We start from the raw sequence: 13,983 nt of genomic DNA, 5'->3' as shown, positions 1-13,983 counted from the left end.
CCATTTTGTTGTTACACATTGACTGAATTTTCTATTAAAGTTATCTATAAATGAAAGGATTAATTTAAAAAATTAATCTGAATATATAATAACATAATTAATTTCTCTGAAGAACTATTAAAATTAATATTCATAACATATTTCTAAGCATTAACTATTACAATAGTAACAACTGCAACAACTCTCCCATACAAAACTGTTTATTTTACTGACTTTAGTATCTTTTACAGACCTATGAATCTGGCTAGGTAAGTGTCTAGGCCTCACTGCTGAGAAAGTCAGTGTGTTCATGGTGTGACCTCTGAGCTGAGAAAGTAATGTGATTTTAGAGCTTAAGGAGACCTTAGTGATTGTGTTCGCAGTATTTCCTTCTGTAAGAAGGACCAGATTGTTTTTACCGTTAATGTAGAAATCACAAATACCATGACTTAGAATCATTTTCATTAAGAAATTCAGGTCTACTATAAATGGCACTGCTTCAAGTTATGACATTATGCAGTAAGCTAAAGAAACATATTGAGGAATGTGTAGAACAATTTGCTCCAACTTTGATAGATTCTCCAAAAGCATATTTTGGTGTGAGCATAATGGATCAGATAAAAGACATAAATGTTAGAAGAAACACTTATCTTTCCTTTTTGTGCCAGAAATAAACCTTGAGATCTTCCAACTTAAAATTTAGATACAATTGTTTTATTTAAAAAAAGAAAAAGGTCTGGAGAGATTGCTTAGTGGTTAAGGCACTTGCCTGCAAAGCCTAAGTACTCAGGTTCAATTACTCAGTGCCTGTGTAAGGCCAGATGCAGAAAGTAGAACATGCATCTGGAGGCCATTTACAGTAGCAAGAGGCCCTCGTGTGCACATTCTTTCTCTCTCTCTATTACTATCGCTGTCTCTCTTTCTCTCTCTACGCTTGCAAATAAGTAAATAAATGAAATTTTACAAAAAGTTGAAACTTGGTTTTTAATGCTTACAGATTATACTTCTCTAATTTCTAATTATATTTCTCTAATTATTTATAAAATCAATAATGTATTCATGAATATCTTATACAATTATTTTAATTAGTATATATGCAGTAATGTTGTTTTAAGTTATATCATTCTATGGCTTGCCGTTGTAATATGTGAGAGATTAAGTATATAATTGTTATACGAACATGAGTATTAACTTAAACTCATAATCAATTTATTACAAATTCTCAGAAATTCCATATTAAACACTATGGATAATGATAGGACCCACCAAAATATCAAACTAGGGCAGGAGATATTGTTTAGTGTTTAAGGTGCTTGTCTATCAAACCTAAGGACCCATGTTTGACTCTCCAGATCCCATGTTAGCTAGATGCATAAAGGTGAGGCAAGTGCAAGGTCACACATGCCCAGTAGGTGGTACAAGTGTCTGGAGTTCAATTTCAATGGCTGAGGTTCTGGAACACCAATTCTCTCTCTCTCCTGTCTCTCTCATATGTATGTGTATGTATTCAGATAGATAGATAGATAGATAGATAGATAGATAGATAGATAGATAGACAGACAGACAGGTATTTTAGATTTATATTACTATATTTATTTGTTTGAAACAGAGAGAGTGAGAGAGAATGGGTGCAGCAGGGCCTCTAGCCACTGCAAATGATCTCCAGATGCATATACCAAGTTATGCATCTGGCTTACATGGATACTGTGGCATCAAACCCTGGTCCTTAGGTTTCTTAGGCAAATGTCTTAACTACTAAGCCATCTCTCTATCCCAAGAGTAATTGTTTTTATTGCATGAATTTCCTTATATCTAGCATGGCCAATTGCTTTTGTGGACAAAAGTTTGGACTTAAAGATCCAAAGACAAACTCAACCTTCAGTCTGTTGAGAGTTGCAAGTGTGTGTATGTGTAATCCTGTTGCTTTACTTAACAGGGTAATTCCAGACCTGCTTACCCAGGCTAAGAACTATCAGAGACTTGCCTATCAAACCTCTCCCCTTCTTCAGTTTTATGGAAAATTGCAGGTGCCTTTAAGAAGGGGAAATTAGAGGTAGCACAATTACTATCTACTCTCCATTCTTCCATTAAAGTAACATATCTTTAATCGACATTTTGAGTCAACTCTTAGTTAAATCTCTTAAAATCTTTAACATTTCTTCAGACTCAGATTAGTCCCAAGGTTCCCAGTAAAACACAAGAGACTTTCCACCCCATTCCTTGTGTCCTCTTAATGTCCAAGAACACAATGTGTCTCTTTCCTCATAGTTTATGTTCAAATAAAAAATTATAACCTTGTGTTTCTCTCAACCCTTAACATCCTGCTGTTCAAATCTTCTAGCCACAAATTTAAGTTGCTCAATCACTGTTGAAATCAATTCTTTTCCCTTCACAGAAATTAGCTTCCATGACAAAACCAATTGACTCAATCACTCTGGTGTCTGTTTTTGTGCTTTGTTTCTATTGTCATCAGTCTGGTCTGTCTGCTATGTTCTGTGCTTTTCTGCTTTTCTCCCAGGGATGCCTGAAAGGCAAGACTTTGTCATTGTCACAGCTAGAGTTTCTCTCTCTGGAAACCTGTGTTATATAGGATCCCTCTACCTGTCAGAAAACTTGACAGGAAATAAACCAATCTTTCGCTATATTTCAGCCAGGGACACTTCAGTTTACTTGCATTTTATATTCTGTGAGACCTGATAAGACTATGTTAGCAATAATCTTTTAAAAATCTTGTAGTGTGGAAGGTATTATCTGCTGAAAGCCTGCTACAATAGCTCAGTATACGAAACACTTGCTTAGCAAGCATGAGGTTCGTTCTCAGTACCCACATTAAACACCCAGTGTGGTGACAGGTACCTATAATCCCACTGCTGTGATAGTAGAGTCAGGAGAATCCCTGAATCTGGTTTTGTAAGTAGAATTGAATGTATCGTTTATGTGCTTGTGTGTTTATCATCTCCAATTCCAAAAAAAAAAAAATTATATAGTTTTAGCAAACCATTTCTTCTGGTTAGCAGTAATTTGGTAATGGACAAAGATAAAAAGTAATCAAATACATGTTCATTTATGATTTCTTACATAAGAGTATGTCCAGCTTACTAATCTTTCCCAAAAGACAGAAAGGATCAGTATGAAACTGATGTTATACAAGTTTGTATACAAAATTCCTTAAGTCATTGCCATTATTTTGACATGGAATTTTCAAACACATGTTCCAAGAATTCTGAACTAAAGATTAAAAGATAGCACAACTGCCAGAGTAGTGGTGCATATCTATAATCCCAGCATTTGGGATGCTGATGTAAGAGGATTGTTGTGAGTTAAAGCCCAGCCTGGAATGAACAGCCTGGACTAGAAACCTTGAAAACAACAACAAAAATGGAATCATTGTCTAGAAGCATATATGCTAAATATATTTGATTACCTCCTCTACAAAATATCTTAGAAATTATGTAATTTAACAACTTTGTTTAAAGTGCTGAGCATTTTAAAACTTTCTACAAATATCCGAATAATGATTATCTGGTGATATAATGCCTGATCAATTTTTAGAAGTCTTATAATGTTGCCTACTACTTAAAGGTTATAGACAGATATTTAATAAAATTATTTCTAAGGGAACATTTTGGAAAGTATATTCTGTGTTACTGTTTTGAAGAATAGCATCTTGGTTAGGTCCACACATACAGATCAATAACTCTGGACATGAAACTAATAAATAATTATCAAGAATGAATATCAATTACATGTGTAAATTTTATTCATGAAATACTGATGTTTCTAGTATTGCTTAAAATGTTTAAATTTTATTTAAGTATTTTCTAGTATATGTCAGTTTATTGCATTCTGGAATTCATTGAAAGTTGTCTCCTTTCTGTTTATTTATTTTTTAGTTCTTTTGAAGTAAAATAGAATTTGTGTATTTATAATCAATAGTGTACTTTACATGGCCTGCATAATATTGGCTAATGGTATGTAACTGAAAAAAATATACTCCTTAAGAGAGTACAATACTTCCAGTTTAAAAAAAAAAACAACTTTGCAGAGACTACAGTCTTCATTGAGTTCTTTCTTTTCATAAACCATGTGGCTCTATAGGCATTCAACAAATGCTTATAAAGTGAGAAAATGAAATTTTCAATCCACTTACATTTCCAAAAGGTATAAAACTTTAAAAAATCTCATGAATCAGAAACATATTAAAAACTGGTGATGTGAGTTTCTCTTTACTCTCTTTGTATCTCCCCCACCTATTACACAGAAAAAAAGAACACTTTATATGCAAATTCAATATGTCATCTATTTCCAAATAATGTAAAATAAAAGAACAAATCAATAACTTAGTCTCCATCCTAAAAGTGTTAAATTGAATCACCTTCTTTCAGAGAATATCTAGTTGCTTCCTAATACAATTTTGTTGTTTTGTCTCTACTATCTTATGCCACCAAATGATAGAATGTTTTTTCTGCCAATAAAAAATGTATTTGAAATTCTATACTTTTATATTTTGATAAGTGAAATCTCATTTCAGTTGTCTATTTGTCTTACTTAAAAGTTGTATTTGGGTGAATGTGAATGTGACTCCGTAGTAGATCATTTGTGTAGATTAAAGGCTCTGGATTCAATTGCAAGTATCACACACACACACAAAGTTATATTTTCTTTTGGAGACAATGCTACTAAGAAGTTGTAGTGAAAAATATCCTGAAATTTAGAAAATTTATATAAAATGTTTCAAGGGTAGCTTAATATTTCAATAAAATCATTAATTTCACATTTCTCAATCATGCCTGTATAGTGGGTTTCTTTGGGGTGTGAGCCTTAGAATATCTGAAATCCCTTCTTTTTCCTTTTTAAGTTTAAGGATAAACATATATTAAGTCGTTTTATTAAAAATAAAGTTTTGTTTTATAGGACATAACTTTGGGACCTTGGTGAGATACAATAATGCTTGAGCTAGGTTGGCTTGGGTGAAATAGAATGGCAATAAAATAGCAATGTGAAGCTAGTATGTACATTGGAATAGTAATGAGTGTTACCCAGTGATGAGATGATGTGCTTTGCTATAAATTTAATAAAATGGCAACCTAACATATGGCTTTTGTTTAGAAAATATTTTTATTGAATAAATAGGACATGATTATCTCCCTTAATTTTCAAACAAAAACATCATAACTGATAATTGATTATCCAGATTATAAAGTCCATTTGTCTAGACTTCATACATAATGCTGATGATGAAAGAAAAGTTAAAAAAATAAGAAACAAACAAGGGCTGGAGAGATGGTTTAAAAGTTAAGGCACTGTCTGCTAAGCCTAAGGACCCATGTTTGACTCTTCAATTCCAAGTAAGCCAGATGCACAAAGGTGACGCAAATGCAAGGTTGCACATGCCCAGTAGGTGGCACAAGCATTTGGAGTTTGATTTCAATGGCTGAGGCCCTGACATGCCAATTCCCTCTCTCTCTCTAACAGCAAAAAATAAAAACAAAAAGAAAAATAAAACAGACTTAAGGAAAAAGGCTTTCAAAATCTTTCTTTCATACATTGAGCTTTCAGAACTGCTACTTTTCGCAAGAAGCACAGTGAAAGAAAAAAGTATTAAAACTTGCAAGTCATATGAGTCATTTCTGTTTTGTACATGAACAATTGTTTATCCACCACCCCATTGACATCATCACCATAAAGATAGAGGAAGTAACTATTTTCATAAGCCATGTTCCATTTGCATTCGTGCAATATTATACTATACTATTTTTTGTTTGACTTCATAACTTGCTTCTCATTGCTTTCACCAAAGCAGACCATATTTTTATTTGGTTATTTTCTTTCTGTAACTAATGTAGTATATGACCTTTGCCAATGCAGAATTGTTTGACTATGAATCAACCATTCATGAAGAAATTATACCATTTAGAAATCTCAATATGCTAAATATTTACTATAAACTATATTCACCATGTGATTCACCACACATACTAGTGCAATAGCTTTTTTTTTTTTTCTTGTAAGCTTGAATAATTCAATTGGCCATTATGTTCATTAGGAAGGAAAAAGAAACAGCATCATAATGAATAAACATAAATGTTTTGAAAGTGCCCCGTGGTAATATATGAAAACATAACATTCATTCTTAAATCTTACTACTGATAACAGCCAAAGACAAAAAAGACTATTATTTTCAAACACATTGGAATGCAAATGTTGGTGAGAAAGTCATTTGGAGGCTGGGGAGATGACTCAATAGATAAAGTGCTTGCCACTTGGGAGCATGGGGACCTGAATTCAATCCCCAGAATCCACATAAAAATGCTGGACATGGTGACCTGTGCTTGTAATCCCACTTTTGAGAAGGCAAAGACAAGAGAGGATCCCTGAGTCATAATGGCCATCCTGTCTGGTGTAATTGTTGAAATTAAGAAGTTGAGTGGTATTTCTGGGTATGATAACTGCATGCGGTCTTCTGGCCTCCAAACACAGGCTCACACTTGTACATATGCATCCACATGTACAAATATTTACACACAAACACACAAAGATAAAAAAAATATAAGAAACTTGGGTAGCTAACAGTTTGCATAGTTCAAATTTAAATTTGACTTTTTAAATCCTGCATCAATAGACTTTGAATATTTTTGTGAATACCTTCATAGTGTTGCCTTTTTCACCTAAAATAGGGAACTTATCTATAATAGGGCCACATATAAATTCTAATTTTTGGCTGAGGTTGTAGCTCAGTGGTAGCATGTTTGACTAAGCATGTATTAAAGCCATAGGTTCAATCCCAGAACTGAAAGATAAAAGGTAATTCTCATTTTTTTAAAGTAATTTTTCAGTTAAGTAATATTGCCTATGATAATCAATAATTCCATTTTAAACATTTGATTATATATGAAATATAGAATTACATTCATAAATATCTAAAGAATTTTATATTAAATATTGTATCCTAGAAGGAGATATTAGCATTAATGCTCGCATGACAATATTTATAAGTAGTAACTATTGTGGAGCATTGAAACTTCATTTATATTATTAATACTTTTGAACTATATAAATGATAAATGATATTCTGACTAATAATATCAAATGAATTACTTAATCTATTTTAAGAATAAATATTTGACTCATGTTTATATATCACAAATCATGAAAATTTAATATGATACTGTTAAAATTAACTATATAGTTATCTGACAATACTATGAACCCTAAATTTTTGTATTATATCCATCTATACATTACATCATTTTTCTTAGAAGAGAGATTATAGGTTATTTTACCATGATTCCACTAATATATTCTATATAGTTACTGTGTAATTTAGAAGTTATAGATACAAGGTAAAAAAATTTTTGGATCCTCTGCATTCTTGGTACTGAAATTTCCTTAATGTGTTAGTTTGAGCATTTGAGCCTCCAGCTGAATTATGCAAATTTATACTCTGATGTAAATACTGAAAGTGTTAAGTACACATGCAGTATATGCAATACAAATTATGTTTTCATGATGAAAGGTGAAGCATGTTTATAAAAACTTACTACTAATAATTGTTTTGCTGTTTTAGATCCAGAAACATTACAATTGCATAACACTTAAATATGTAACATTGAATAAGAATATAAACAATACTTGCTAAATAGCCATTTTCCAAAATCTTTAAATAATATGTAATCAGATTCTTCTTATTAAGCTGATGAAAAATGGTTTAGTCAGGCATGGTGGCACACACCGTTATTCCCAGCACTCAGGAGGCAGAGGTAGTAAGATCACCATGAGTTCAAGGATACCCTTAGGTACGTAGTGAACCTGAGCTAGAGTGAGACCCTACCTCAATAAACATACAAAAAAAAATTTTTAAAATATAAAGAAAGGAAAATGGTTTAGACATCACATGTCGTACACATCAATGGAGACAAGTATGTTGGCAGCAATAGAAAGTAATGATAGCTTTTGCAGGATCAAATCAACTAACATGATAAGCTCCACTTTTTATTTTTAGTATTACCTAAATTGTCAAGAAACAAACATTCAGATTTCTTGAATTCCTCAGGAAATGTGCTCTTGAGTGGAATATATAGAAATCATTTCTTACAAGTTGATTTGTCAGGTGTCATAGGATTGTGGGAGTTTACAAGGACAGAAACACTTTGCATAAAAAGAAGGCTAGTTTACTTATGATTGCAAAAAGACATTGCAAAGGAAGTTGTAAATTTTTAGCTGAAGATATTTAAAAACTAATGAGAATTTTTTCATTCTCACATTTGAGTTTTACCTGATTATCTTTATTCTATAGTAAAGATCTAGTTGTAAGAGCTCAACAATATTCATGCTGTAAGGGAAAGGCCCCGTTTCCTTTCCCTTTGGGAGTTTCCTTTCAATTTCTACAGTCTTATGAGACTGAAGCAGCAAATATTCCACATTAAACTTTTAGTTTTCCTAAAGTTGCTTCCCTGTAACAGCTCAATAAACACAAAATTCTACACCAGTGATTTATTTAAGCATATGGAATTTTTGGAATATGTTACACAGCATCTATTCCTTTGTCCTCAACTTATTGTCACATCCCCATTTACCTTTCCATTACGTACAGATTCTTTTGGCCTTTATTAGATTATTTAAAAAAAATATTAAATAATGGAAATCTAGATTCACTCTATTAGTTAAATAAAATGTAAAATGAAAATACAATTTTACACATGTTTAGAAAGAGTGAGGAATTAGTTTCATAAGGGCAGGAGAGAAGCCAAATTACCTAGGCCACCATTTTCTGTGAGCCTTTCAGGACACCAAGAGTATTGTCATCTTAGATGAAAAGATAGAACTTTTTGTGAATGTTTAGCTTAAGAAAGTCAGGTGGAAGAATTACTTGTTCCTTTAAAAAATGCTGAAGAATTTGTGGTGAATCATAACTAGTCAGTAGGAAGCTGCCACTAGTTACGATTGTCTTTCAAACAACAGTTATCATAGAGGTTGTAGGTTTTTTTTTTAAGAACATTTTCAGAAAAGGGTACAGGATGATCCATTACTCTGACTTAACACTCGATGCATTGTTTACTAAATGTTGTCATTGTTTCTTGAAATCTGTTCATGTTTATAGGTTTTCTAGCTTGAGTTTAGAGATATTCCAAGCAGATCAGCTTAGAAGTTAGAATTGTGGATTTAATCAATAACTTTAGGTATGAAGAGGAACTTAGTGCATGAGACAGTAATGTAATTTTTGAGAAATGTCTACACACAAGCTTTATATACCTTTATTCTGTCTTTAGAATTTGGAATGATGGGAGATCATACAATTAAAAGTCAGCGACCTCGATCTGTTCATGAACAAAGGGTCCCTCAGGAGCAAGCTGATGCTGCTAAATTTATGGCACAAACTGGTAATACGCTAGTTACATTTTTCTATCTATTGTTGTTAATTTAATGAAACCACTGCATGTTTTCATGATCTTTTGCTGCACATTTGTCAGTTTTTGGAGCTGATTTTTTTTAATCATTTTTGTCACCAGTTAAAGTCCATAAATACAGTAGCTGTGAATGACAAGTACACAGGATATGTGTGAGACTTCCTTTGCTTTTGGTACGGAACATTTTAGGATTTACTGAGGATGATTTTCCTATGTTTATTAATCACTAAATTGTATCATTAAACATTTAAAGAAAAACAACAAAGTTATTCCTTCAGTAAGTATTTGAAACAGGATTTTCAAGAATTAGAATTTAAATAGGACTTAACTGAAGAAAGCAACAATAATTGACATATTGAATATTTTTCATGTGTAATATCTATCTGTACATATTATGGTTAAAATGTATAGGACTAAGTTAGATATTGCTATGGCTAAACATAGGACTTTGAAAAGATTTTCTGTTATATTACCTAACGAGTAGAAATTTGAAGTCTAAATAATAAATGTGAATTTCTTGCTGATAAAATTTTAATACTAAATTAACCAGATCACTTTTAAACCTCACACATATGTGTATATGACAGAAAACTTCATTCTTTTAAATAAATTTTAAAATTCAATATATGTGAATATGCAAGGGACAACTCCAAGAAAAGTATAAAAGCACTTGGAGACTTGTGAGCCTCTTGACTTTATTTTTGGAAATTGATAATTAAGTTTTATCTATGTCTTAATATCATTATATACATTATAATTTTGAATGTTTTAACATTAGTAGAAAAGTTCAAGTACATGAACAGCTTCTGACATATTACTCAGACTGCTTTTTATAAAATTGTTCCCAAACACTGGGTATTTCCTTCAGACCACATGCTCTTGTGATAGTATCTATTTAGAACCCTGAATCTCAGCCTATTTCCTAAAAATACAAATATTTAATTTGTGGTAGTAGATGAGAAATAGATTATACAATATCATTTGCAGGGCTGGAGAGATGGCTTAGCAGTTAAGGTGCTTGCCTGCACAGCCTAAGGACCTAGGTTTCATTTGCCTGTATCCATGTAAGCCAGATGCCCAAGTTAGCACATACATCTGCAGGTCAGCTGAAGTAGCCAGAGGCCATGATGCACGCATTCTCTTTGTCTCTCTCTCTCCGATAAATAAATAAATGTTTTTTAAAATAAAAATATTTTGAAGTCAGATTCTAGGAACAGGATATGAAGAATAATTTGTGTTAGAACCTATCTTAGGTTTTCTCCAAATGCACATATACTTAAATCTTTATCTTAATTATATATGAAATGAAGAAAACTTTCTTGTCTGGATTGTTTTTCTTACACCTTATTTAAGAAAGAGTATTAATATTTTTACCACTCGCTTGATTAAGTTCAAAAGTGCCTGACCACATTCAGGTAAAATTCCAAAATTTTATATGTAATTCTGTCCAGCAAAGAGAGTCATACAGTCTGAGACACTGAGATGATTATCCTCAGCTTCATCTTTTATGATATTGCTGTAACATTACAGATGTGTCCTTTATGAAATGGAGCAACAAATATTACTTTACTAAAATCCCTACAAGTTGGAATTCATGTAGGAGTGAAATAAAGAGCAATAGTTTTAAACTTCCAGTAGTGTAGTCAATCTAGTTTGTGAATTAAATATTATGCAAAAGAGTTTCTGCTTGAATTCAGTTTTTATAATACAGATCACATAAATCAAATAGTTTCATGATTCTCAGCAAAACAAACAAAAAGACACATTTGAACAAGTTCAAATCCCAAGAAAATTTATTTTATTAGATATGAATTAGAATTTAATTTTTTAAATGAATTATTTTCTAGTCATTGTTTTTCTATGAGCTATATTTGTACTAACATATGATATGGTAAATAGATGAAATGTTCACTACATAGACACATAAATATCTTTAAAACCATAAATATATTAATTGGATGCTTGAATTCAGGAAGTATAGTATTCACTACTCCTTTTAAAAGCAAAACTACTATAGGCAAATACTTGCTTTTACATTAATTAAAATATAATTAAACTGCAATGCATTATAATTGAAGTGCAATGTTTACTTTAGTGCTAAATTATAATGCTAAGATTAAAATATTTATGCTATTACATAATTTTTAAAATTTAATTTCTGATACAAGGAATTTATCAAGCTAAATTAGAACATTTACATGAATATTTTTAGAACACTTTCTTTGGATATTAGGATATCTAAACAGACATTTCATTGTGAAATTTTATAAAAGTCAAGATTTTTTATTTTATTTTTTAAATTTAATTCATTTATTTATTTTTGTTTTTTTTTTTGAGGTAGGGTTTCACTTCTAGTTCAGGCTGACCTGGAATTCACTATGTAGTCTCAGGGTGGCCTTGAACTCATGGCAATCCTCCTACCTCTGCCTCCCGAGTACTGGGATTAAAGGCATTCACCATTACGCCCAGCAAAGGCAAGATTTTTGATAGAACTCACCTACTTGTATAATCAAAGTATTGAAATCACATATAAACAATTATAAAAATTTGTAAAAAGTAACTAAGGAATGAAGAATGCTACAAGATATAAAACTGATGAAAGAAAATAAATGAAATGATATAATACAGAAATTTAAGGGAAATATCCAACTTAAACATTAGTGAGATGTACTAGGACCATTATATTTATTGATGCTTTGTAGCAACATAAAAAGCAATACAATTATTAACAAGTAAAGAAAAGTAGCCTCATTACAATGGGTTAAACTGCCCATATTAGGTAAATATAACATGTTATTCAAAATAGAAAAAATAAAATTATGTTATCATCTTGTTTCTCATTTTAAAAAGTCTCCCTCACATTATATTATCTGAGTTTCACAAGTAAATCTTGAGGTAGATATATTGTTGAAGATGCTTAAAAATACATTGACTTTTTCAATGTCATAGAGCCAATATTGAGTAGTTTTCCATCAAATATGATTCTTCTCCACTCCAGTTGCAGTAGTTTTCTTTTTACTTTTTCTCATGATTTGTTAAGTATGAAAACATTTTGATACTATATTAGAGATGGAAGACTTCCACATGATCTAAATTCCCTCTCAGTTGAGACTCCATTAATTTTTGCTCTCTCCAAAGAAGCATATATTGGAATTAGTACATATTTTACATTTTACTATTTCAATGCCTTTGAATATTCTTTTAAAATATATTTTAGAAAGTATGTTAGATTTTTCTCACAATGTCCCAATGTGTTCAATGCAAATGGTTTTCACACCTTATAGAAAAAAAATACTTAACATGTTAGGATAAAAAATAATTCAGTGAAAGTATCACTTGTGTGAAAGTATTTCAGTGATTACAAGAATATGTTAGTAGGTAAAGTTTTATTTTACTAGCAAAATTTGATACAGTTTTGAAATCCATTTTACATGCATTTATTTTTGTTTAATTCTTGATCCACAAAACAAGCCATCAGTCTGAGGGAGAGTGAAGAAATCATTTCTTAGCCCTCAGTATTAACATCCCATGACCAGACAGCACTGTTCATCTTGTATGAACATGTAGAATCATGTATTCAGAAGACAAAAAAAATATTCAAATTTTGTACAAAATCATATTTTAAAGCTGGCCTTGATCCCAATTCATTGCTCAATTTATTATTTTTTTCTGTCATTATACCAATGTGTGAGAGAAAGATCAACTGCATGGTAGTGCATGCCTTTAGTCCCAGCACTCAGGAGGCTGAGATATAAGAATAACTGTGAGTTTGAGAACAACATGGGGTTACAGACTAAGATCCAGGTCATCCTGGGCTAAAGTAAGACCCTGCCTCAAAAAGTAAATAAATAAATAAATAAATAAATAAATAAATAAATAAATAAATAAATAAAAAACACTAAGAAAAAGAACAACTGCGTTTGTGGCAAAAATAAAACTAATTTTATCCATTACCATCATTTCATCTTTAGAATTCACATTGTTTATAACTTTCTGACTTTGTGATTGATAACATATAGCCATAATATTTATTCTCAATCTCATCATAAACAGATTGTGACATCACTAAGACTATTATATTTTTCCTAACTGTAACCTTATTTTTTTCATTGCCAAATATACATTTGCATTAATACATATTTGTGTGAATATGTTTAACGACTGTCATATTTTTAAGCTTATAAAATGATGACTTTTGTTTTGCTTACATATTACTCAATATTAGAGTGAATTATGAGATAGTCAATCATTCATGCAAAGAGATACTTATGAAAACAGTTATATACTAATTATAAAAGTTAAAATCCTGAAATATTCAAGGATGATCTATGCAATACTTCCAAGCTAAACACTTATCCCAAGATTTAAAAGAAGTTTTATAATGTAGCCTGTCATCCCAGTTACTACCAGGTGTCTTTGTGATATATATCTAGGTTATCAGTGAGGTGTTATCTGTGCCTTTGAGTGTTAGGCTGGTATAAGAACAAATGTTTCCATAATCATGATAAGAAAGTGCCTTTAGCCAGTGCTTACTTACAACTTGATTTATTTTGAGTCCTTGGGGAAATAGATTATACAACAACATAAAATTAAATAC

At 31.3% G+C, this 13,983-nt stretch overlaps 1 protein-coding gene across 3 annotated transcripts in view; it reads left to right on the top strand.

Annotated features, from left to right (window-relative positions):
- Positions 1-13,983, top strand: part of Adgrb3 (adhesion G protein-coupled receptor B3) — a 772,147-nt gene that overhangs the window by 263,667 nt on the left and 494,497 nt on the right. For all 3 annotated transcript variants that reach the window (XM_045156936.1, XM_045156937.1, XM_004653066.3), the window contains exon 3: positions 9,249-9,359. In XM_045156936.1, coding sequence (XP_045012871.1) covers positions 9,249-9,359 — 111 coding nt within the window. The remainder of the gene's footprint in view (positions 1-9,248; positions 9,360-13,983) is intronic.

This window comes from Jaculus jaculus, chromosome 8 (genome assembly GCF_020740685.1).
Source record: "Jaculus jaculus isolate mJacJac1 chromosome 8, mJacJac1.mat.Y.cur, whole genome shotgun sequence".
Classification (NCBI taxonomy): domain Eukaryota; kingdom Metazoa; phylum Chordata; class Mammalia; order Rodentia; family Dipodidae; genus Jaculus; species Jaculus jaculus.
The sequence above is the reverse complement of the archived record's forward strand: the minus strand, read 5'-3'. Positions and strand labels throughout refer to the sequence as shown.